This window comes from Antedon mediterranea, chromosome 8 (genome assembly GCF_964355755.1).
Source record: "Antedon mediterranea chromosome 8, ecAntMedi1.1, whole genome shotgun sequence".
Classification (NCBI taxonomy): domain Eukaryota; kingdom Metazoa; phylum Echinodermata; class Crinoidea; order Comatulida; family Antedonidae; genus Antedon; species Antedon mediterranea.
This window is the reverse complement of record NC_092677.1, coordinates 9,557,663-9,584,693: the sequence shown is the minus strand read 5'-3', so window position 1 is coordinate 9,584,693 and position 27,031 is coordinate 9,557,663. Positions and strand designations below refer to the sequence as shown.

General features: G+C 32.9%; 2 protein-coding genes across 3 annotated transcripts; one reads left to right on the top strand and one right to left on the bottom strand.

Annotated features, from left to right (window-relative positions):
* Positions 1 to 272: 272 nt before the first annotated feature.
* On the bottom strand, positions 273 to 12,187 carry LOC140057359 (CMP-N-acetylneuraminate-beta-galactosamide-alpha-2,3-sialyltransferase 2-like). The gene is made up of 7 exons (XM_072102995.1): positions 12,065 to 12,187; positions 8,035 to 8,653; positions 5,543 to 5,727; positions 4,553 to 4,732; positions 3,931 to 3,976; positions 1,981 to 2,100; positions 273 to 1,455 (listed from the first exon to the last, which is right to left on the bottom strand). Exons 2-7 carry the CDS (start codon positions 8,602 to 8,604, stop codon positions 1,267 to 1,269), a joined length of 1,290 nt encoding a protein of 429 aa, XP_071959096.1. The 5' UTR covers positions 8,605 to 8,653; positions 12,065 to 12,187; the 3' UTR covers positions 273 to 1,266.
* LOC140057357 (L-fucose kinase-like) lies at positions 9,276 to 27,031 on the top strand. Of its 2 annotated transcripts, none has more exons than XM_072102992.1 (28): positions 9,276 to 9,405; positions 13,291 to 13,398; positions 13,662 to 13,776; positions 14,602 to 14,753; positions 14,916 to 14,966; positions 15,287 to 15,421; positions 15,536 to 15,706; positions 16,033 to 16,142; positions 16,269 to 16,359; positions 16,522 to 16,702; positions 17,134 to 17,270; positions 17,430 to 17,531; positions 17,787 to 17,846; positions 18,269 to 18,385; positions 18,878 to 18,979; positions 19,179 to 19,381; positions 19,835 to 19,971; positions 20,176 to 20,324; positions 20,412 to 20,558; positions 20,743 to 20,939; positions 21,167 to 21,270; positions 21,600 to 21,737; positions 21,905 to 21,999; positions 25,055 to 25,112; positions 25,199 to 25,346; positions 25,473 to 25,585; positions 25,982 to 26,205; positions 26,369 to 27,031. In XM_072102992.1, exons 2-28 carry the CDS (start codon positions 13,312 to 13,314, stop codon positions 26,432 to 26,434), a joined length of 3,390 nt encoding a protein of 1,129 aa, XP_071959093.1. In that variant the 5' UTR covers positions 9,276 to 9,405; positions 13,291 to 13,311; the 3' UTR covers positions 26,435 to 27,031. The 2 variants fall into 2 exon arrangements, with proteins under 2 accessions (XP_071959093.1, XP_071959092.1); XM_072102991.1 differs by lacking the exon at positions 9,276 to 9,405 and adding an exon at positions 12,543 to 12,602.

Here is a 27,031-nt window from a genome sequence, read left to right as displayed (position 1 = left end):
TGACATATTTTAATGCCTGTTTTTTCCTTTGGGCACTGCTCAGGGGCCTCTGGTTTAGCCAATGAGTGCTCATAGCTGTTACGCCACTGACTGTATGGCCATTTATCACCACATAAATCTCTACAGACCCTGAACAACATGCATCTTTTTTGTTTGAAGTTGCAATTCTTCAAAACAAAATTCACACTAATGGCCACTAACCCTCACTATTCCTTACTGTGGCCAACCTGAGCCCTTTTTCTTTTCTTCTGTTTATTACTTCGAAATTTATGAGATAAACATAATAATGATAACTTAATTTGTTTATAAACTTTTATTACAAGAAAATCTATTACCAAAAAGAACAGAATTAGTACAGTATATGTTCAGGCTACATTTTGAAAACTATATAGAATCGTTTTTAGTGACTGCTATTTATCTCTTTTTTTCATTTATTTTAATTGCAATACTTATTTATAGGTCAAATTGTTGACCCAGTTCAAAAGGTATTCCTTAAATATGATCAACAAAAATAAATAAGTCATTAAATTTATAGGACATAAAACACATATATTAAAAAACTATATAAGACAATTATTTTCCTCTCATTTTATCATAGCATAGAGATATTATATATCTCTATGATCATAGTAGTGAATATAAATTCAACTTAAAAATATGTTATTTCTCCCATTTTAAACATTCTCTCTGTGGTATAAGATCGGTGTTACTTAATTTAACTGCTAATAACAATATATATATAAATTGGACAAAATCCAGTATAAAGTGCAAATATTCTTTTTTCTCTATTTGATCTATTTAGAATTCATTTTTAATTTAAAAAAAAAAACAATACAAATTCCAGACAAAAACATATAGTTTTAACCATCTAATAATTTAGGTTCTAGACAGCAATTCACTAATGCTGACTCAATCACTCTTCACCCAGATTTGCTTAACCTTTTTGTAAACAACACATATCCCTAGTAATACTATCCTTCCATAAAAGAGATAATTAATTATATACTATATACATATTTGTTTATTCCTTTTGGTGGTATATTTATTTCATATGCAGAATCCTTCCCATTCTAAAATTTAAACCTAGTTGTCAAGGAACTAAAAACATTATAGATGGGTTTATAAAAAATTAATGTCTGGTTACCAGACTCCATACTCAGTCAAACAGGAAATGAATTATGACTTTCCCAACCCTAATATTCATCTTGTCAGCCATGTAACAATAATAATAATAATAATTTATAAATGTTGTGCAGCCTGCATTCGCTATCTGTGTGCATTTCCCATGTGTACTTTTACAATTCCTTCTGCATTCAATTGCTGGTAAATTTGTGATTCAACACCACTGTTGTGGACACCGGTCTTCCGAAATGCAGAATTTCCTTTTCCTCCATCATTCTGCCAATAATGGTCCCAATTCCCGATTTTGTTTGCTCCGTAGCCGTAAACATCAACCTAAACAAATTGAAATAAATTGTAACCTTCTACTGCAGTGTATACTGTATTCAGATTATAGAAGAAAAACAAAAGCTTGTTTCTTCTTTTTGATAGCAAAAACTAGAGCTTGGCTGAGCCAGACTTTCAATTAATTTTTTGCTTTTTTAATAAAAAATATTAGCATTAACCCAGACATATGATTGTATTATTCATAAGAACATGTGTAAAATTCAACCAGTATAAACATATTATAGATTTCAAATTGTCATAGCTGAAATAGATTTTTTTTTATTCTTTAACAAATCGTTTTTGTAATTAGCAATTCCCATAGTAATATTACTTTGCTTAAGGCAAACAAAAACAGCAATTATTATTATGTTTACTTGTATTCTTGTATGTGAACCCAGTCATCTGGGATTTTCAGGGACCACCTCCTTTAAGCATACAGGGATCTTCTTGGAACAATTACTTTTATAGCTCATTTCCTTAATCTTTGTTCCTTTTGTTATATGAACTGTAATGGTTGTTATGTAACAGACATACCTCATCACATGCATGTAAAGCAAACATGACTGCAAGCAATCCTGTGGATGGGTAACGCCCTTGTTTCTTATTCCACACCTCATGAGTGTACTTCATCAAAGCCGGATTATAAATTTGTACCTTTGAAAGAAATTAATTGCATCCATCAATCAATTGCATCCATAAATCAATCAACCTCTAGTATTGATATTCACAATCCATAAGCCTACTAATTTGAATTTATGTCTCTTTCATAGTATTATAAAGTGCACAACTTTTCTGTAGTAGGTAGGGTTTGAACATTCCTGATATTTTTTTTCAAGTTTACGCTAAAGGCCAATTTACACAGATGAGAAATAACGTTAATCAATTCACACAGATGAGCGGTAACGGTAATAAAAACATAGAATCTATGTTAAATTCTTATGACCATTTACTCAAAACGTGGAGCGGACGGGGGGTTTCTGCTAAGGATAGATACAGATTCTATGTGGGACAAGCTACACGGTTTTCTGCTTACCGTTACCACTTACCACTAAATTGGCCTTAAGGATGCACATTTATAAAAAGGGGTGGGGATGGAATGGCTCAAATGCCTGCCTGGGGTCTGATTGTAGGAGAATGGAGGTAAGCCAAATAAAGCTTATAAACATATGTTATCTTCTAACAGATATTTACATTTTAAGATAATTTATGAAACTTTAAAATAGATAATGTTTGTGCAACACAAAAGAGAAAAAAAATGTTTGTGAAATGCCCCTGGATGTATGTATGCAATATTTACTTAAATAAAATTATCTTTGTGATCATGGTTGAATGCTTACTGACGTCAATAATGTGTAAGACTAATATGTCATGGTTTGAAGTTAAGTAAGCCTTAGGTGATAGAATCATTTGTCACATTACAAATGTCCAGATTATTATTGTAGATTCACAAAATGGTGTTTAGAATCATTGATGTTTGTTCATTTAAAGAACGTGCTCAGATTTAGAAGAGACTTAAGGAACTGTGAAAAGTCATTATTGTTGGATGATAAACCCATTGGAGTAATATAACACCAAAATGAAATGTTTCGTTTATTGTACAATGAGGTAAATGAGAGTGAATGCTTTTGTGCACAAAGGAAATTAATAATATTTATTTCCTCAATACATTCACGAAATGGTTGTAGAATGATTTTTCTTCCTTCAAAAAACATATTCAGATATCATATGAGTAAATGTAGATCATTGTACAATGGAAAAATAGGAATAAATGTCTATTAACATTACAAATTGAGTAAATCATAGTAAAGAATAACACTAATTAAAATGTAGTACTATGGCCAGAAAGGCAACATAATGAGAGGTAAGATTCAGTGTGAATTTTCTTATAAAAATCTCAGAAACAATCATATATTAATAAAAGTTGGTTTAGCAAATTTAATTAAAAATGAGTGGTCAGTAAGTAGTAGGCCGATTCCAGAAGGGAGGCCCACCCAGACCTGGGCCTCCTAAATCATTATCCTGGATCCTCCACTGGTGATTCCAAAGTTATAACAAGTGAATGTTTGAATAAAAATATTGAAGAGCGAAATTAAGAAGAATATTTTAACTTTACAGAAACTGGTTAAATACATCAGTATGAATTAATGTGACAAACAATATGTTATGTTTTAAGTTGACTTTTGGCTTCCTTCCCATAAAGCAGGTTTATTACACTGAACTGACCCATCTACATGACTAACCACGATACATTAACACTGTAAAATGGCATTAAAAAAATCATTTAAATACAAAATAAGGCATGTAAATGCCAAAAACATTGATAAAGCTGTAACAAATCAGTGTTAAATGAACGTGTAGTAAAATTGTTATTGTTGTTAGTATTTGTTGATTTTTTTTTAAATAACATTTTAAAAAGGAAGGAATGTAAATATTACTATATATGCTGTAAAATATAAAATAGATTTTAAAATATTAATTACTCACAAGACTTGCATTGACATTGATTAAGTTTTTCACCGGCCGCCAAGTTCTAGCGAGAAAAAAAAATCATGGTAAATGATTCTTCACACATAAATTAAATTATGCAAGATTACTGTACTGTATATTAATTATAAATATTCATAAACCAATTTATATTGATCCATATGTGTGGATGATGAATTTGTTAACGTGTTCTTTTCTGTCTATATTATCTCAAGCTTAGCTATTTTGCATTTTCTTGTATACATGCATACAAATAGATATACTGTAAATAGAGAAGTAGAATAGTGACTGCCATAAGGTTAAGGGTGAAATAATAACTATAGTAGCCATCTGCTAAAATTGATATGAAAACATTGTTTGAAAATGTTTTTTTCATTTATTTTTTATTTCATACGCATCCAACAGCGAGAAACTCGCCAATTACAGGATGGATAAACTATTTAAAATAATTTATAATGCATATAAGTCACATTTGAGGCTTAGGGAGTGGCATTGAAAGAGTCGTAAGTCAACCCTGGCACTAGGTCAGGATTGAACCCTAGACATTGGGATTGGAAGGATTGCAAGGCAAGCATGTTGTTAACCACCAAGCTACAGATCCACTACTTTTTTTGTTTTATACCTTTTAATTGTGCCCGTTGTCATGGCACTCATGAGCCATTCCACGTCCAGGGTCTTGAAGCTAACCAACACAAAGTGTACATCTTGCTTGATGCTGTAGTAACTCTCAGGATACATGAGGCGATGCGTTTCTCTGTAGCCTACATCTTTTTCAAAGCCTGCTAATGGAGCTTCATTCATCCTGACTCACAAATAATAATAATGTTGTTTTAGGTTGTGGAGGTGTAGCCTACTGATTTATTAAATATGTTTCATATAATTGATAAATACATATATATATCGTAGATTTGTCACAACTTTGCAATATTGAGAGAAAAGTACATTTGAAGGAGTAGAAACATTCCTAAATGGCTCAGTTGACTTAATATGCATCATTCATATTCAATAAATTGTAGCTTTGCCACTAAAGCTCTGTCTACACTATCACAAACAAGTATGACAACAAAAGTGTGAAGTGCCCAAATATGGTATTGATATGCTGAAATATGGTAGTGATATGACATCATATCCATATGGGCCCATCACATTTTTTTGTATAGATAGATAGTGCAGATAAAGCCCTAGGGATAAAAGGAATTTTTTTTTTGAGGGAGCCAAATGAATAGAAAGATTCCTTAATCAGAAAAGTTCAGCTTCTAGTTTATGCCTTTCAATAGTATAATATTTTATTTTTAGCTGTTAGCCAGACGAAATGAAACTGTTTTGACACGCAAGTTTTCCACTGATTTAAGGTTAATATGAACTTTACCTACCACTACATTAAAACCAGATGAACTTGTTTTCGCATTTTGATCAGCAGTCCTAAATGTTTAAATAACTGCACTAATACTGGTATTGTTTGAATTGCTCACTGACTACCACAACGCAACCATCATATTTTACCAACACAGTTTACTATATACTACTATATAATTATTATATTAAAATTATAATTATTATTATATTATATAATATATTTTATATTATATAAAATAATTTTCTTTTAACTAACCTTATAACCATATCATGGGCATCAATTTCTGCTCCATAACTGCTCCCTTTCAAATTACCAGAGTTGCCAACCACTGCGCATCGCCTGCACTTAGACCTATCCTTGTAGACGTCTACGTCAGGTATCATGGTAAATACTGAATTCATTACTCCTAGTACATCTTTATTCTTACTACTTTGTATGCCCTTTAGCACAGAAAAAAATGTGTAAATAACATTAATACAGTTGTGGTCCGTTCATGCTTATTTACAGTACTATTAACCTCCTGGGAAAGTTGGGAATAATGAGCCAATTATCACTAACTTTGGTGGATAGGTCACTAACATACCCGTGTAAATAACTAGGTTTGAAAGGGCTTCCTCTCAAGTTCCACCTTAGCTTAATTTCAACATCATTAAAATTTTTAATTAATTGGTAATGTTTCAGATATATTCCCACACACTTTACCCAATCTTTTCATCCACCTATGTCTATAGTGACTGACTTATTAAATTTTTAGATTTAAATTTCAAATGTCACAAAAAAAAAGTCTTGTATGCATTCTGTCTTTCACAATCAATACTTTATTGGATAGCTTGTAACACAAGCCGTTGTTGACAATTATTCTACCAACCATACATTCTGTTGTTTCATGAATCAATACGCTGAAATTCCCTCATTAATTTCTCATTAATAATATTCTTAAACAAACTTTGTTTGAAGAAATTATAATTAAATCACCTTAGATACAGATAGTTACTACAATGACATTTGTTATCAATGTTCATTGTTTAAAAAAAAATAAATTTGAACAAGGTGTCTTGATTCTAAAAAAAATTGTGAATATTTTGTGTAAAATGTCAGTTACTCTATGGTAAAATTAAGGTTAGTGAGCGGCCATAAAATAGTCATGACATGGACATGATGATGTCATATCACTACCATATTTGGCCACACTTTTTTTGTCAAACTAGTTTGATAGTGTAGACTTTAGATGGGATAAAACAAATTTAGGCTTTTCATCTGAACTACATCACTGGTTTTAATCTTTAATACCTTAATTTTTCTATCTATAATTTAAAAGCATTCATGTTATGAACTGTCATTTTGTAAAGATATCAACCATCAAGTAATTACTTTCATCCCGCCATTTATCATTAAAATAATCCGATCTATTCGTGTACTTGTACATGAATGGAATTTTTATGGCTGGATTTCAAATAGCATGGCAAGAAATATTAAATATGGCACTGGCTTCTTGTAACACGAGTTTATGGATTAATTATTTATCTCGCATAAAAACTGTTTTTCTGATATTGTATCTCTTGAAAATACAAATTTCAAAGCACAAATTGCAAAATAAATTGAGTGTGTTACATCTTTACTTTAATAACTAATGGAATTTGTGTTTAACATGAAAGAAATTTCCTGTGGCTTAATAAGTGTAACAGGAAATATAATACTGCTATATAACCAATACCTGAATGAAATGTGTGTGTGTGTGTGTGCGTTCGTTTCATAGAAACCGCTACAAATAGATCAGTGTATGGTCTATACAGTAAGATATTTATCTGCTGAGTAATACATTTATTTTAAATACTAAAAATTATTTCTAAAATTATTGGTAAATCGCAATTACTGTTCCATCACATGCCTACTGGGAGATCAGTACAGTATTGACTGGAATCAGATCTATATGTTTATATAATATTTTAAATAATCAAAATAAATATAAAATAGTAGTTCAGTAGTTTTTGTTTTAGCTGTCAAAAAGGGGAGTGCTTACAACAAAGTGCATAGCACTTAATATTCAGTCTAAAAATATATAGCTATGTCTTACATAGCTATGTACATTAGAAAAACTTTTTTATAATTTAGATGAAAACCGTTATACTATCTAGTTTCTATTTTTAGGTAAGGCATATGTTACATTTAATAACAAAATACAAGGCAGTAAGAAGCTCTGTATCTACTTTTTTTTTAATTGTTAAGTTGAACTTTAAGAGATACTTAGTATTTTCTGTAGTAAACCAATTAAAATTCAGGTGGTCTTACAAAAAAACTTCAAAACATATGGTCCTATGGTGTTGTTTTATCCAAGAACAGAATTATATACATTATGTAAACCATGTATTCTTGTTCTCAGTCAGACATCTTGTTGTCTTACATTTTTTAAAGTAAATTTTCCAATTATTATATATTCAGCGAGAATGCAATATTTCATTTACAAATTAGTTAGACTGATGCTGCACTAGTTTAAAATGATCTCTGGTGGGTTCTCCTTTAAAGTACAAAGGTCTCGTTCAGTTAACAATTGCTAGGCATTTTAAAACTATACAATCCAACAACAATATACATTTTTTTTTCTTTTTTGTTGAACAATGATTGATTCAAAACTTTACAGTGTGTTGTTTGTAGTGCCTCTTTAGATAAAAGAAACCCTATATGTAAATGGAACAGTCTTCCCATGGTGTCTAACCATGATAGCTACTGTAGGTACAAAATTTACTTACCAACCACCAGTTTTTGACCGCTGAAGTCTGTTTAATATTGTCGCGTGTCCAGATGGATGAAATTGTACCATCAAAGCGTTGATCAAACCATTTTGATCGACCTTTCACCCAGAGTCTGTTGCAGGGTCTGGCAGGAGTTGATTTTGGCAGGCTAATAGCAACATTTTCGTCTATTTTAACCCCAACGTGCAAATGATTTGTATCTACATGTTGCTCTTCTTTGTTTACTTGATTTTGCGTAAAAACTGGTTTCTTTAATTCTTGTTGGTTTGAAATATGAGCAGCTCCATCAATTGGAATTTCGTTCTTGTTTGGAATGTTCAAATTCTCATGTTTTTCAACACTATTTTCTTTATTAACTATTAAAAACTCCTGGTGTTTATCAGAGTTATTTACATATATGAATTGGTGGGAATTATCGGTATACGCTTTCATTGGTAAAATTTGCATATGATTAGGATCACTTGGCAATCGGAGATAGTTTCCATTTGTGTAGACATACGTAAAAATAAACGATATCATTAAAAAAATAAGGACAATTACCAACGTCCGTAGTTTAAAATAATTCATTATTCAAAACTGTATGTTCTCGTTTTGCTATATAAATCCTCTTGGTAGCCTTAAAAAAAGAAAGATAAAGTATTGTTATAAACAATTACTTTTTAATAACACAATTATTTTGTTGTACAAAAAGGACAGGGACACACATGTACTTTATTTTTAAGGGGACAGTTTATTGTACTGTTATGTAATAATGATAATAAACCACCTTATTTTATATTAAATATTGTATAGCATTTTACAGTTTTACAGTATTTACATATATATACAGTATTAACATAAAAGCAGTAGCACAAAATATTAAAATTATTTGTATAAATTTTAAATACTGTAATCAAAATTCAAAAAATCTAAATTTTCTGTAAACTACTACAGTAATACTAACAGGAAATGGTCCAATATTAGCATTTCATTGTCATTTGAAAACTTCATTTAAAACCTATTGTACAGAATATAACCAAGGATTACATTTTTACTCTTCCCCTACTACTACTGTACTACTAGATTTGAATTTATACAGTTTAAGTAATAATATATTGTTAAAATAAAATATTTTCTGAATTATACCAGATTCTCAGTGTTATCTCTACAATATTTGCCCAGTTTTGTGTAGCAAGAATATCTTTAATACAGCATGTTGTGCAAGCCTATATCATGTAATGTAATTGTAAGGTTGGTTTAAGGGTTTAGTTATGGCCTATGATACCACAGTTAAGCAACTGTAAAACACATTTATTACAGAATTTTCTATGATACTCTGGTAAAATCTAAATACTGTACAACATGCATCCAAACATTTAGTGTAAAAAGGTAAGGACTAACTATTTCAGTACATGCATCTATTCTTGTTGATGTTAAGTACAGAATGGAAAATATAGTATGTTTGTTTTTTCATTGATTTTAAAAACTTATGTTGTCTACTAAAACAGGATGTACGCTACTAAGAGTTCAGGTGACTCAATTGTCATTCCTCCCTCTGCATTAAGATAAAGGTCAAGTAAATGTCAATTATTAGTAGAAGTTACATCATTTAGTAAAACTGTTTATCTTGAAGAAATCCACATGTTTAAAAGAAAATTGAAATAGTAACAATAGCAGTATCAATAAAAAACCATAGTAAATTAGTATAGAGACCATTCAAAGAGAAATTATACTACAGTAGTGACTAACAGTTAGAAAAGGTGATTTAAAAAAAATTGAGATATTCTCGTCAAACATTAAGACTCATCATTTTTTTCACATGAACCCAAATCGTTGCTACGGGATACACCTTTAACTAGTTCAACCTAAATGAATAATTAATGCGACTAATTTCAAATGAGACGCAGTATATTAGTAGATTAGAGTTGTTTTTTTAATTAAAAACAATTCTGTGAACTAAAATTAAATGAGGATGAATTGTTGGCTTGTTGTTGAAATCGCTGAAAAGGCACAAACTTCATGGTCACCGACCATCACCACACCGCCACGACGACTATTGTATTAGTGTTATGCGCGATTTGAACGATTTGCGCAATTTAAAATTGCGCAAAGAATTCCTTGCGCAATTTGAATTGAAACATCTGTTTCAAATTGCGCAAGCAACGTATTAAATTGCGCAAGTAATCTGCAAATTGCGCAAGGTTTTTTTCGACAGATTGTGAAATCATGCACACCCATATTTTTATAGTAATTTCTAAGAATGATTCAAAATTAAAGATAATATCGCATTTATTTATTTTTTATAGTAGTGAAAATATTGTTATTGTTAGCATACCGTCGAAGACCCGACAAAGGACCACAAAGGTGGTGTTCCCGGCGGGCACGTGCACGGCGGGCGGCTAATACTACTCTATCTAGCCGCCTACTACTGGCTATGTTTTGATAGCAAGTCTAACCGTTGGTGGCGGTAGACTATGTTGTTTATTACTACATTAATTTTTGTTATTTTTAATAATGATAATATTATTTAATTGTGTATGCCATTTATGTTGTGTGTTACACATGTTATCTTCGCATTTATTATGTTTCATTTTGAGTTATTAGTTTCGAATAAATTATTATTGTTAACCGATCGTCGACGTTAGCACGCATTCTGGTAGAATTCTGCTGCGCAATTTGACAATTTTACAAATTGTGCAGCGCAAATTGAAATTGCGCAAGGATTTTCTCAATTTGATATTGCACAAGTTGATTGTGCAATTTAATATTGCGCAAGAAAATCTGTGCGCAATTTAAAATTGCGCAAGAATTCTTTGCGCAAGGAATTTTTTGCGCAATTTCAAATTGCGCAAATCGTTCAAATCGCGCATAACATAACATTAGCATAGAGTAAAGCTAGGCAGTAGTAACCTAGTTAGAGGTTAATCTTGATTGAGTGTGTACTGTAGTAGTTAGTAGGCCTAGCCTAGTATTTTATTCTATTAATTATTAGGCCTCTAGTAGGACCATGTGGTATACTCTTTTAGTAGGCCCAGCCTAGCTAGCTAGGCTAGGCCCAGAGCTAATGACAATAGACACGTTTCGCGCTCGCGACCAATCAGAAATAGTGGGTATAGATTTGTAAACAAACCGAACACAGCTCTCGCCTAGTGCGTGTTGAAGCATAGCGAAATGGCGACTGCCGAGTGCTTTTGTTGCAAGGTGCATCATAAATGTTGTATATGTTGGATAAATCGTGAATTTAACTACACAAAATCACTGAATAATATTCCTGTTTTTAATTTTCAAACACTTGCTCAGTGGTTTGCGTCGGCTCCGAAGGATAGTGGCGCAAAATCTTGGACATTTTTCAAGGAAAGGTACGTCCACGATGTGCTCGGGTCTCTCCGCCCGCCCGCCGGTGGCGTTGCCTGATGATGCGGTACTTGGTCTACTAGGCCTAGGAGGCTTGGGTGTCTGTTTAAGCGCCGAAGAACATCACATAATACATGGAAGATGCAATAGGAACATGAAGAAGAATGAAAGATAATAATTAATATATTTACGCAACATTTGTAAATAAAATCAACAGTTAACATGTATTAAATGCACCGTAATTATATAGGCCTATAATAATGTCAAACCAAAAATGACAATACATAAATAAAGTCGATGATTCCGAACCAAATGCCCAAATAATTCTACAGTGAATATAAAACATAAGTTTAGAAAATAAATAACATCCTTACCATGCCATTCCATCAAAAGGCTAGTTTTGACGATTGCTTTTTAAGATGATCATCTCTCAGTCTCAGTTCTCCCATGCTTTAACATACCTCTCGCTGTGTTTGTTTAACATTGTATACCCACTAAAAGGTCAAACTGACGGTGACCTCGCGAGCGCGAAACGTGTCTATTGTAGGCCTACGTAGCCTACTAGGCCTATAGGCCTACTAGGTAGGAGGAGGTCTAGCTAGCCTCCTAGGCCTACATATAGTATTACTACTACTAGGCCTAGGCCTAGCTAGGCCTATAGGCCTGGTACTAATAAATGATGTTAAAACATTACCTTTCATTCATCTGTTTGAGAATTTCAGCGGACTTTTTACCTAGGCCTAGCTAAGGCTACGTGAAACGTCTTTCTCCCTGCGATCTGTGTGGTGTTGTGGTGGTATCATGTGTGGTGGTGGTGGTGGTGGTTAAGTTGGTAAAGCAAAGATGTAGAGAGGGCGGTATATATGATTTAATGAACATCACACACATAACAAATTAATTGGCCATGGTGGTACATACATATTTCAATGCAATTTGATAAATATTATTATTAATGATACTCTAGTCCTAGACAATAACATATTGAACTGCACAAACATTGACTTTATATATCAAATATTAGTAGGACACGTTCAAAATGTTGAAGAAATAGCAACAGGCTACCAAAACAAAACACGTTTATGGGGCTTCCCCTTTCATAACGTCATATCCATAAAAGGCAATGAATGAGGTCAATGTTTTCACACTTCAGTGAATCCATAGCTCCAAAAGTACTGGACTGGATTGTTGAAGGAGGGGGACCAACAAACAAACAGCTGGACATTTAAAAGAAGGTACTTTATAAATTCAGCATGGGTTATGACCCTATGGTTTATTTAAAGAAATACAATTAGTTTAACCTTCTCATTCTCTTGTGACTGCACAATAATAATAAACAGACCATAGTATGTAGCATTTATTTTTATAGTGTAGCAGGAATCATAGATGCAATACAATGGCTCTAATATTATACAGGATACGCCTATGCCATTGATAATTGTTTAGACTTAATTATGACCCTAAACATATTCACAGTTCTATAAATTATATCCCTCTGAGTGTGTAGTTAGGTGGCGCCGGCGTTATTTCCCCTACAACCCCATCTTATTATGTCCCTTTTTTTTTAAACCATATTTAATGAGGGTGATCCATCCAGCTATTGCTGATCATTAGGGACCCTCAGAGGTTCACAAGACAAACATATACACAAGATGCTCTACATAAACAAAGTCTTATTACAAGTCTTTGGGAGTGGAGTAATTTGGTCCTTAGAAAAAATCCTGACATGTGACGGGACTTGAACCCAGGACCCTTAGAATGGTAGCCAAGCATCATAACCACCAAGCCACAATTCCACTCAATTTGCACTTTGTAAACAATTTCTCCATCGATGAATTCAACAATAAATGTTAGGTGTTCACTTGACTGTAATTGAATGTTAGGGAAACATAGTAATGTGCATGAATATATTTTATTTTAAAGCGTGCACACATCGACTTTAACATGGACAGAAGTACATCTGCTGCTGGTGACAGCGACAAGGCTGAAATTACTGAATGGATCTCTGAAACAAAACGACTTCAAAATCTGGTAAACCTTCTGTAATTTTGTTCATAATTGTATTTTTGAAATAATTATAAAATTGATAGAAATAGTATTGTATGTTAAACACAGTGAATATGAAGCAGTACTTGTGTTTACCTCTAAACCCTCCCTCCATAAAAATTGCTTTCTTTTCTTTTTTACCTTAACTTCTGCAAATACTTGTATACATATAATGTAATATTGTGTTATCATTGAAATGGTACCATATTAATACTAATTAACTATCAAATTAAAATGTTATTTTGTAGCTGGAACACCTGGACTGCATTGATAACACTGGGAGGTACAAGAAAAGACGAGCACAGTGGACCGCAATAGCACTCACTTGTCGATCTAAGACAGACGCTCAAGTGTACCAACGAGGTAGCATCTTTACTAAAACAATAGATACTATTAAAATTTCATTTAATAATTACCATAATAATAATCCTATGGTGTTACTTTTACAGTTGACCCTCCTAATACTCTTTGAAAACCAAGAATTTTTTCCAAAAAATGTAAAAAAAAAAGGGGCTTGATTTCACAATACTTGTTTCAACAGTTTTACAACATAAATTTTAGAGCTACCGTTTAACATAGTTTTGATAACAATTTAATGGGCTCACTAATCCCAACCCACTGTACCTTAGAATTGGATTGCCTTTTATACCTACCTATTTATTGTCATTGTACAATAGAGTCTTGTACTATAAACGTTTTTATTCATCGTCATTTTGTTAACAATCTCTTTAACATTGTGTCAATTGATCATTTTCACAAAAGCTTAAAATCATTCAAAACCACATTCCACTTTGATACAGTAATCCTTCCCTTTCTAATCCTAATCCTGTCTACACTGTCAAACTATTGTGTGATTATTTTTATTATTATTTTTTATGTTTTAATAATATAAGTGTTTTAATTTATTTTTAAACTGTATCCATACTTTTAGTCATAGTCATATATACTTTATTTTCCATTTATTTGAAAACTGGCAATTGATAAGATAATATAATTATATTCAAATATTATAAGTAAATAGTTTATAGTATTTTAATTGGAAGAGTTTACTGTACTCTCTTAAAACCGCGAATCTTTAGGGGACCAAATTTGTTTTTCCAGAATGAAAACTAAAACCCTACAGTTTGTTAAAGATTATCAAACCATTCAACTAGTTCTAAATAGTTCTAATTCACATTTATTCTGTAGAGCTTGAAATACGCAAGAAAATGGGCCTCATCGATGAGAATGTTGTAATTGTCACAGTCGAAGATCCAGGGGGCAGTGTTGGAAGCGGTGGTGCAACATTGAACGCACTACTAGTACTTGCTGAGCATCTGAGCGCTAAGAAAAACTTTACGGTAAATTTTGTTTTCTATAGAAATGTTCTTCCAATTTTGAAATATTAAATTTACCTACTGTATTCTAATTGTATGGGATATAATCACTTTTATGTAAAGTGTTATTGTCAATTTAGTTTTAACTGATTGATTAGATGTTTTTGCCTTATATTTTATATATAGGTATTGAACGTTGACGTTTTAACAGGTGCAAGAATCTTGATTCTTCATGCGGTAAAATAGCTATTTATTATTGTTTTTAAAGGACAGTACTTAAAATGAAATTGAATATTTGGGGCTCTTAAGAACGACAACTTCCCATTCACACTAACTATAACAATTCATTAAATTTTCTGTTAGTTTTTTTTCAATTCCTATAATCCAGTACTATTTCATTTATACAGTAGAAAACTGCTTTGTAATTATTGAATTATCATTACTACATTTTGTGTCAATCAAAGACTTACAAAATTTAGAAAAGCTCTATAAAGCTGATAAAATACTTAAGGAATCATACTTATTTAAACTGTTTTTTCTATCCTGATATAATTTAGGGTCGTGATTATGTATTTGATGCTTGCGGTAAGGCTTTTGTTACATTACCAGTCAGCCTACAGACAGTGGCAGATGAAGGTTATGAAGCCCTTACATGCAACCTTGACTATATCTTATATCTCATGACTTTTAAGGTGAGGAAATATTCTGTGGTATTGTCACATCCTTTCCCATTTTTCCTTTCGACCCCTATTATCTTGGGTCATTCATGACAATACCAATAAGCTATTTTTGTTTGTACTGTTCAGATTGCCGTCAAAACTCCCCCTGGTGTCTGGGTATGCAGTACAGAGATGCTGTTAAACATCCCAGGAGATGTGGATCTAGACTGGACAGATTTTCAGGGTGTACGTGCAATAACAGTACCAGGCAGTATAGATTATGCAAGGAATCATGGAGTATACAAGATTAGTAAAGAAGTAAGTGTTGATATTTCATTTTTTTAAAGATGCCTGGGTCTAATCTCAGGGTCATGAGTTCAACTTCAGTAAAGTTTTAATATTTATATATTTATATTTCACTTTTATTTTTATTGCCCAAAAAAAACAATATGATATTTACAAATATGGCAATAGGAGGTTATCTAATTGATTGCTTTTAGTCTAGTTTAACACCCTTTACAAACACTCCATGGCTATATGCACTGCAAATACAATAGTATAGGAGTAGAAGACATTTATCTTTTATTTCTGATGTGCTCGTCCTGAGTACTTTTCTAAATCTTTGCATTTATTTTTCTGGCCAGGGATTAATAGAAGATATAATTTACAAGGGAACACCAACCACCCTTAAACAGTGTACCCTACCGGACGGAAACGTTCCACTCGTCGCTGGTATTGTGTTTTTCTCTGAAAAGTAAGTATAAAGATAATGTCTTCAATAGTTTAATTGATAATAGAAACAGTAATTTAAAGTGTTCTAATTTTATTTTTCAATAGTTTAATGCATTCAATAGTATATTATTCTGTTTTGGTTGATTAGAGTATCAGAAAAACTAGCCTCCTTTTGTGTATTACCACCACTGGATGCATGCACATTTATGGGTCTGGACAGTGGAGTCAAATCAATATCAGTAAGTATATACTGTAAGTACATTTTACATTCAAGATACACGGTAAAATTCAAGATGTGCACTATGTCAGGATTGAACCCTGGACCTTGGGGTTTGAGGGAAACCACTAAGCTTCCACGAATTGACAATTAGCAAACTATATTGAGTGGATTCTCTTTACAGATGTCATTGTTCTTTGATATGCTTTTGTGCATGGCAATTGGCGTGAACGAAGGTGATTTCATTTCGGGAAAAAGAATTGGCGGGCGTCCAAGAAGCGGCCAGAAGATAGAAGTGAACAAGGAGATAATTCAAGCACTGACAATTATGTGGAAGAATCTGAGAGGAACTAAGTTGCAAGCAGGTCTATCTAATTACACTACTATATAAAGCTCTGTCTACACATATCAAAAAAATGTGCCCATAGACATGATGATGTCATATCACTACCATATTTGGGCATATCACTACCATATTTGGGCATATCCCTACGATATTTGGGCACATCACACTTTTTTGTCGAACTAGTTGATAGTGTAGATAGAGCTTTTGACAATAACTTGATTACAGCTAAAACAATGGGTGGTGGTATATTAATATTTATTGCTAAAATACTGTAAATTACAATGGGCATATGTAAAGTATGAATTTAACAAACAATTTTTTAATTATTAACTGGTTGTTGATACTACAGTATATACTGGATAGAAAGGTTGATGTTTTATTTAAACTTGCAAATTTGTCTTTTTTAGGTTTGATTTTAATTATTAATTTTTTTTTTTTTTACTTTTGTAGAACTTTTCCAAGATGGTAGCTATAACTATTTGGCTAATGATGCGTCTGAATTTCGAAGATTTTTAACAATTTGCCCTCTGAAATCAGACCAGGATAGGTACTTAAGGTGGACCAATAGGAAGCATTGTTATATCCAGGTACAGTTACACAATAAAATAAATTTTACATCCAGTTTTTCCAAAATCATGGAACTAGAAACCCTAGACAATTGTGTAGGCTTAAAAGCACTGCCCTATTTTTATTTCTGAGTCAGTATTATAATGTGCATTTATTTTAATTTCAAATTCATTTTCAAGAAACCAGAGTTAGTTGATGAGTCGAGTGTAGTGATTAATTCTGTCCTAGAGGGGGACATTCGAGTTGGTTTGGACTCTGTAATCTCGCACTGCAGAATCAAGGTATAGACTTTCTGTTACTGATTGTTTTGTATTAAAACATCTGAAATAAATGATTCTCTTTCCTTTAATCACATGATTTTAAGCTCTGTCTACACTACCAGACATTATATGACAAAAAAATGTGATGTGGCCATATATGGACATGATGATGTCATATCACTAGGATATTTATGCATATCACTACCATATTTAGGCACATCACACTTTAAAGATAATTCTATTTTGAATGGAAACAATTATTTGTTGTTATATCAGGGGAACATGAAGATTGGTAAAAGTTCTGTGTTGTATGGGATTGACTTAACAGACATAGAGGTAAATCGTATATTGACATAATATATAATGAATACAATTTAGTCACAACAAAATAATACACAATTTATAGTTATTAATAATATTGATAATATATCATTACCTCATCATTAAATGCTAGATAAATAGAACTAGACATTTGTTAAATTTTATGTTATGTTATGTTGTTCGATTTATGAAGTGCTTATACACTGAGAGAAAAAACAGAAAGAGATTACAAAGAATAAAGGTTTTTAGGAGTGTTTTAGCAGCATTTTATATGCAGCACAATTCATACTAAAAATAAAATGAAAACCACATTAGTGTGTACGACAAAGCACCTCTTTTCCGCTTGATTTTGAGGAAGTAAGCCTAATGTGTTGTTTAATACAAGTGTGTGTGAATATACAGTAAAGTATACAGTATGTAGTTCTTTTTAATTTCAGGATAACGTAATTTTAGATACCGGCATGGTTTTCCAGAGATTTAACATTCAACTTGGTGGTGAACAAACTCAGAAAACTCAGGTGTACACTATCATGGGGAAAATGGACCATTTACAGGTTTATTAGTACAGTACTATAATTATTAAATATAGTTTAGAAATACACGCAGACGTCCAAAACACCGTTTTAAAGATGTTATTTATTAAGCATGATCTGTTTTCTTTTAATATTCCCACTGGTTCTTGGGAAACTCTTTCCTCCAACAAAACATCCTGGCGTTCTAAATTTGAAACTGCTTACCAATTAGCATATGTTGCTTCGTAGTATTTGTCACTCGGCAGGGTAGTTAAAAACCTAATTGCAGATGCTTGTAAAATTCTGTATACAAATATTTTAACAAATAACCCAACAGAACTCATCCGTAGCAGAGAAAGTACTTAGCTTAGTTAAATAATATTTTGGACCTGAGGTTATCGTCTGTCATGACGGGATTGGGCCATATACCATATAAATATAATTATAATGTTAATTCAACTCTACTTAGCTTATAAAAGGTGAGAAATTTGTTACATTAGAATTTAATGATTTGCTGTATCACCACTTTTTCAGAACCCTCTGGTAAAAGGAAAGTTACTATTTTGCAATGAACCATGGGTAATGTTCAGCAACAGGACTGGTATAACAGCTGAGGATTTATGGTCATGTGATATAGTAAGTAGTGACCTGATGATTGACCCTACTACTGTAGACTACAATGCTTCTCATTTTCTTGGTGATGTAAAACATTCAACACAAGCTGTAGAGTTGTCACATTCAACACTTAAATGTCATTGAAAACACCTGATATACTGTAACATGCATGTCTATTTATAACATAAACAGAGGCATATTTTTATTATTTTATTTTTAGTCAGACTATGAAAAGACACTGTTTAATGCGAAGCTCTTTCCTGTTTGGCATCACACAAAGACTGTTGGTGTGAAAGAGGTCTTATGGTTAGTTACCGGTGAGCAAGACCCAGACGTGCTATCTAGATGGCGCTATTCGTGGAGACTATCATTTGAAGATATCATCAGTTCTATTGATCATTCTAGTGAGTTCGACTGGAGAAGGTAAATTTTTTTAGTTGAAATCTGAGTAGATTTGTGGATAATTGCTTTTTGAGATAATTGAATTGATGTAATCGATGAGTGAATAAATTGAATTTGCAAAGTTACATACATTCACCTAATTTGTCGCTTTCAGATATGCAACAAATATTCCCAAAGCAAATTTTATTTGTTTCTTCATATTTTAACTGACCGTAAAGCTTACTAAATCCTCTAAATAAGTCAGATCTACAGTACACAAGTTAACCATCGTAGGCTAGGCTAGGGCTAGCTACGCAACTGTCGTTATATTGAAAGAAAGATAGAGGAAACAGATATGCGCAGTTTAGCCAGTCTATAGTTCGACGGCATGGCAGTTACTATAGTGATTGACCAATCACATGCCGTGAATTGAAAGGCGCCGGTATATAAAAGATACTGTACTGTGTACTACTTATATTTTGTTGCTGTTTGTAGAGAGTTATTTTACATCAGTGGTCGTCGACATGTCTGGGATGTTCTTCAAAATGGCACAGATGATGGACTTCAGAATCTCTTCAAGAGTTTAGTTGCTGAGAAGTATGCTAGTCAGTTGTTGGATGTTCTTGATGAAGGTTTGATAAAACTTAAATGTTTGCAGTCAATTTTGTCTTTAAAATAATGAAGAATCTACATCATCAACTTGACTATTATACTGTCATTGAAAGATTGCTAAATGAATTAAAATTTGATTCGATTTTTACCACATATAATTTGCCTTAAATTAACCGTATTTGTTAAACTGTTTAAGTACCTTCTTGATTTTCCTTTCTAATCAGTTGCTTGTACGACCGAGTCTAAAGGAGTTGCTGCCAGAACACTAGTATGTATAGCAGGCGTACTCGGAGCTTTGGCAAATAATGAGGGCGGTCTTCGTAGCGGTCCTGCAGGAAATGCAGAATGGCAGCCAGCATTTCATCTACTAGAGGTGCGTAATTGTGAGTTTTACATATTGTTGACTTAATATTGTAATTATACAATGAAATTTCTTCTAATTTTCTTTTCTTTCCTTCAGAGTGAAAGGATTTCAGAAGGTGTAAAACTTCTAAAGAAGGTTCGAGGTGATTGGTTGAATCAACCTGTAACACTAGTGAGGGCAGCAAGACATTATGAGGGTGCTGCACAGATCTTGATCCGACATGCTGTTATGTCTGCTAGACAGGTAAGTAAGGTAAACACTCATCTGATGTGAGGTTGTGGTAATCCATTGTATATTTTCTACTCCAGCAATAGTTAGTTCCCCTAATAACCTCCTAGTCACTAAACTAAATTCCTGTAAAATTAAAATGCTACATAGATTGTGCATAGAATCTCTCTCTATCTCTAATTTTTTAAATATTTTAAAGTTTATATCAACTTCACCCTGTGAGCCTCCACCTATGGAGAAGTGGGTGACTGCAACTTGTCCTGCAAGGATTGACATATCTGGCGGCTGGTCAGACACCCCACCTATTACGTACGAGAGCGGTGGGGCGGTCATCGATGCTGCAATTCAGTTGGATGGAAAACGTCCTATTGGAGCAAAGTGCAAAAAAATTCACACGTAAGGAGATTATTAAGTCTTAATTTTGTACGGATATGTACATTATCATTCATCCAGGTAGTATTAAGTTTAGAAAGAGATAAAATCTAATCCACTGGACTTACTTGTTTAGTAACTACTGTATACTCTTGCACTATCTCCACATTGAGAGTGAAGACCTATCTAATTATACCCCTTTCTCATCGCCTAGCAAAACTGTTTTTGGTAAATAATTATTTCTTTTTCAGGCCTCATATATCTCTGGTTCTAAAGTGTAACAATAATCATAGTGTTCATATCGAGTGCAATGTTTTAAGTGATCTACAGGATTACAATAATCCACAAGCCCCAGGTATGTGTTGAAGTTGTATAATTAATTGATTAGTATACAGGTGTCTTTTAATAGTGTTACAGGTGTACTTGTGTACAGGTCTTTTTGAATAGTATACAGGTGTACAGGTGTCTTTTAATAGTGTTACAGGTGTACTTGTGTACAGGTCTTTTTGAATAGTATACAGGTGTACAGGTGTCTTTTAATAGTGTTACAGGTGTACTTGTGTACAGGTCTTTTTGAATAGCATACAGGTGCACTTTAATATTGTACTGGTCTACCTCATCACCTGAAATTAATTTTCATTATACCTTTCACTGCATATTTGCATATTAATTTTCATATTATAGGTGCTCTTCTGAAAGCAGCATTCATCTGCGCAGAACTTGTAGAATTTCCATCAAGCATTTCACTTGCTGATCAGCTCCAGTCACAATACGGTGGTGGGTTTGAGCTTCACACCTGGTCAGATCTTCCCCATGGTTCAGGTAAGCGCTTTTAAAAAGTATTTAAAAAAGTCTTTGAGAGTGGAGTTGTTTTTGCTTGAGAAATCAGGATTTGAACCGAGGACCCAGATCAAGCTACAACTTCACTTGACAAAATATTTCTTGCACTGGATGAATACACATATATTTATATTTATTTTGTCTTGTAGGACTTGGAACCAGTAGCATCTTAGCAGGAGCTGTGATAGCTGTTCTTTGGAAGACTTCTGGAAAGTCCTATGACAATTCATCACTTATACATGCAGTGAGTAATTTAATTTTTTTTTTTTTTTTTTTTTTATTCAGTATATTACACAGAGGCGCCTTACAAGATGGAACCATCTTAGCTTCAAGGCGCCTCAGATTAACAAATACAACATTTTAAAACAACTAACAGAAACATCAATTAAATCTTCCAGAATTAACAAGAAATTGTTGTACATAATAAAATAATAAAGCATTTTCACAATTCGAAAGAAGATCGGAACCAAAAATAAAAATTTCACTTAAAAATGTAAAATTAAATGTTAAAGAAAAATCCTTGGCTAAGATATCCTCAATAATTGAGTTAGCGCTTACAAGTAGAATATCTCTTTGTGTATTATAATTAGGGCAGTAACATAAGAAATGAAGCGGATTCTCAACATTAAAGCCACAAGTACAATTTGGATTGTCCCGAAGTCCATGTAAGAATAAATGCGAATTGAGACAGCTGAAACCAAGTCGGATTCTAGTGTGAATTTGGTTAATCTTCTTATCACCTGTATCATAATAAGAACGTTTTTTTGTTTCAAACAAATTGGATTTCAGTAGCAATTTTTTAAACTCAACAAGAAATGAGGAATTTTTTATTTCATTATTTAACTCATTCCAATGTGTTATAATAGATGGGACAAAAGATAAACGATATGATGTGGTCTTACAAAATGGAATTATTATATTTCGGATGTTACGCAAGTTATAAACTTCAATATTGTCAGAAAAATTAAATAAGGAGTAAAGATACACCGGTGTTAACTTATGAATAATTTTAAAAAACAGTATTAGGTTAAGAAATTGTCTACGTTTTTCCAATGATAACCAGCCTAATTCTTGTCTTAATGCATTATGACTTGTATGTTTCCACGCACCAGTACATATTCTACCTGCAGAAATCTGGATATTTTCTAGTTCATCACTTAATTTATCTGGGATATTACACCAAACAGGAGCTGCATATTCCATTAATGGTCTAACGTGTGATATGTAAATGTGACAGAGAGCCTGTCGAGGTAGAATATGTTTGACACGACGTAGCATATTTAAAGATAAAGACGCTTTGTTAATTACAGATTGGATATGGGAATCCCACTTGAGTTTTGCATTAAGCATTACACCAAGATGCCTATGATCATTTACAAATTGTAGATTTACATTATTGAAATTTAAACTAACATAGTTATCTAAATGTTTACGTGTAAACAGTATAGCTTTCGTTTTGTTAGCATTGAATGTTACTTTCCATTTTTTTGCCCAATTATAAATGACATTAAGATCACCATTTAATTTTTGTTCTGAAATATTACGATCTGTACAAATATCATATAACGAAGTATCATCTGCATATAAACTAATATTAGATTTGATATTATCAACCATATCATTTATGAATACAATAAATAAAAATGGACCCAAAACAGATCCTTGGGGTACTCCTGCTGTAATGGTCACCCAAGGACTGGTAGTTCCTTCAATAATAACACGTTGCTCACGTGAGTTTAAGTAACTTTGGAACCATTTTAGAAGAGTGCCATTAATTCCATATTGATTTAATTTGTATATAATCCCATTATGCCAAACTTTATCGAAGGCTTTGGAAATATCCAAAAATACCGAGATTACTTCTTTCCTTAAATCTAAAGCTCTATTAAATGTATCTATAAGATAAAGAAGTTGATACGTTGTCGAGTCACCTGGTGTAAAACCAGATTGGAATTGAGTAAGAAGTTTATTATCCACAAAGTATTTATATACTATATCAAAAACTGCACGCTCAAAAATTTTTGTAAAGTTGGAAAGTATGGATATAGGGCGGTAGTTCTCAATAAGGGATTTATTGCCTTTTTTATGCAGAGGAATGACATTTGATTTTTTCCATTCCACAGGAAAATATCCTTGGCTTATGCAGAAGTTATAAAGCTTTGTCAAATGGGGTGCAATAATTTCAGCAGATTCTATTAGTATGATACTGTGAATTTCATCAGGTCCCATCGCCTTGTTTTTATCCAGCATAGTTAATAATTTCATGATCTCATCAACAGATAATTTGAGAGTTGAGAGTCTCGATGCAGTTCTATATGTGAAGTCCGTAGGAAAATCATCATGATTAGGAATAAACGATTGAGATTTAAAATAATTGTTAAACGCTTTAACTTTCTCACTATTTAAAGTTAGGACATCATCGTTTAATTTGATTGGAGGAATCTTATAATATTGTTTGGAATTACAAACTGAATTTATGGTAGACCACCAAGTTTTTGAATCACAGTTTTTATTCATTAATAAATCAAATTGTTTATCCAAAAAAGTTTGTTTAGCTTTTCTTATTGCTTTAACAACTTTTGCGCGAATTTTCTTAAAACGTTGCATATGCGAATTTGAGTTATTTCGAGTGGAATGGGCGCGATTTCTTTTGCGAATAAGAGTTCTAATATGCGCATTAATCCAAGGCTTGTCATTAGGACGCACAGTTATAATTTTAGATATAATATAGTTATCAACACAATTATTAAATAAGTCAATCCAATTATGACAAACATCTTCAACCTTTTAAGATGAATAAACTTCTTCCCAATTTACAGAATTAAGAGCATTACGATATAAATTAAAATCAGTTTTTTCAAAAAGATATATTTTACGATTGTATGGCTTGTCCCGTGTGATACGAATATAAACAAACAAGCACAATAATTTAATTCATCACCTTAATTCAGTTTATTCCTTATTAAAGCTACATTTACACTTGTGTAGTCTTTCAATGCTTTGTATTATTTATTTTTATTTATCTGTGTGTGTGTGAATGTAGCCTTAATTATTCAGAAAAACATTACCTGTGTCTACAATATTTCACGAGCGTACGCACAGCCATTTAAGTCACAATCACCTGTATTTAAATTATGTTTGGACTGTTGCTTGTGATTGGTCAACGCATTTGTACTGTGCCTACTTAGTTGAGTTGCATCTAAGTACAAACCAAGCTTATAAATACCTAGAATACTAAGAATATTTTATTACAGTACTTATATTATCAGAGTGAATAATGTGTTTTTAATTTTGTAAAGGTTTTGCACTTGGAACAAATATTGACAACTGGAGGTGGATGGCAAGATCAGGTTGGAGGTAATTATTATTATATAATATTTGTGGGACTATCCTGAGTTACTAATTTTGCCAATTTTTATAAAAATATATGTTTTCTTTACTAGGCCTAACTGGTGGTATTAATATAGGACATTGCAAAGCAGGGTTACCTTTAAAGGTGGACGTCACTCATGTGGACATCTCAAACGATATGCTAGCCAGGTTCAACAACCAGTTTGTACTGGTTTATACTGGAAAAACCCGCCTTGCAAGGTAAACATGCCTTTGCTATCCTTTCATATTTTTTTGTAAAAGAATGTAAACTAACAATAATAGGAAAATAAAAACACAATGTTGGGTATTAAATTGCCTCTTTTCTACTGGAATGATTTGTTCTAGAAATCTTTTGCAAGAAGTCGTTCGAAATTGGTATGCACGGATCCCACAAGTGGTTGATAATGTGCGTAATTTGAAGGCAAACGCATGGGAATGCTTTGCAGCGTTTAATGAAGGTATTAAACTACATATGGTGTAATTATATGGGAATATCTGAGCATTCATGGTTTAAACTTTAATTATAGAAAAAAAGAGCCAGTGTCTAAAGCTATGTCAACACTATCAAACTTTATGTGATAAAAAATGTGGACATGATGATGTCATATTACTACCATATTTGGGCACATCACACATTTTTGTCAAACTAGATTGATAGTGTAGACAGAGCTTTATAGAGCTGTTTAGGATTCATCATTTACTTGGAAAAGTTCAAATTCATTAAAATGTTTTGGTTGCACTATAGGTTCACAGTTTTGATAATCCATTGCATACAGTACATCCTTGCGTCCAACAGGAACAAAGCATTAAATTATTTTTATCGTGCTTGTTTGTTTATTTTCCCTCTTCTATAGGAAATCTAGAAAAAATAGGAAGCTGTATGAACACCTATTGGGAACAGAAGAAACTGCTGGCAACTGGATGTGAACCAGCCACAGTCAAACAAATCATGGATGCACTTCACCCACATGTATATGGACAAATATTAACAGGAGCTGGTGGAGGTGGATTCTTGTGTGCTGTCACTAAAGAACCTAATGGCTGTGATGTAGTGAAAAATGCTCTTAAGGACTTTGAGGTAAATAACACTGCTTGCAGAATCTGCTTCTTGACATAAGAGGTTTGGGTTTAATATGAGTTAACCTTACAACACTGTACAGTAGGTTTGTTTGTGGACTGGACAAACAATTTTTATTCATTGAAAGATCGACAGCAACACATTTTTTCTCAATTTCTTTCAGGATGACATGGAGGTGTACAATGTGACACTGGATCAGGCAGGCATAACAGTAGAGGTAGAGGCATAAAGATGACATAACACTGCACCAGACCAGGCAGGCATAACAGTACAGGCAGAGGCCTAAAGTTGACATAACATGGCATCAGACCAGGCAGGCATAACAGAAGAGGTAGAGGCCTAAAGTTTACATAGCATGGCATCAGACCAGGCAGGCATAACAGTAGAGGTAGAGGCCTATAAAGTTGACACAACATGGCATCAGACCAGGCAGGCATAACAGTAGAGGTAGAGGCCTAAAGTTGACATAACATGGCATCAGACCAGGCAGGCATAACAGTAGAGGTAGAGGCCTAAAGTTCACATAACATGGCATAAGACCAGGCAGGCATAACAGTAGAGGTAGAGGCCTAAAGTTGACATAACATGACACCAGACCATGCAGACATAACAGTAGAGGTAGAGGCCTAAAGTTGACATAACATAACATCAGACCATGCAGACATAACAGTAGAGGCCTAAAGTGGACACAACATGGCACCAGACCAGGCAAGCATAACAGTAGAGGTAGAGGCCTAAAGATGACATAACATGGCACCTGACTAGTAACAGTAGAGGCGTGACACTAGACCATAACAGTAAAGATGCCTTAAATGAATCTCACTAT

Bases quoted from the DNA above. Each gene is read 5' to 3' on its own strand.
- LOC140057359 (XM_072102995.1), bottom strand. From the start codon at position 8,604: ATGAATTATTTTAAACTACGGACGTTGGTAATTGTCCTTATTTTTTTA. The intron at 5,728-8,034 runs GTAAGTAAATTT...TCTGTGCTAAAG, and splicing joins CGGTCAAAAACTGGTGGTTG to GGCATACAAAGTAGTAAGAA. The intron at 3,977-4,552 runs GTATAAAACAAA...TTTTCTCGCTAG, and splicing joins ACAACGGGCACAATTAAAAG to AACTTGGCGGCCGGTGAAAA.
- LOC140057357 (XM_072102992.1), top strand. From the start codon at position 13,312: ATGGACAGAAGTACATCTGCTGCTGGTGACAGCGACAAGGCTGAAATT. The intron at 19,382-19,834 runs GTAAATTTTTTT...TGCTGTTTGTAG, and splicing joins AGTGAGTTCGACTGGAGAAG to AGAGTTATTTTACATCAGTG. The intron at 20,325-20,411 runs GTGCGTAATTGT...TCTTTCCTTCAG, and splicing joins CAGCATTTCATCTACTAGAG to AGTGAAAGGATTTCAGAAGG.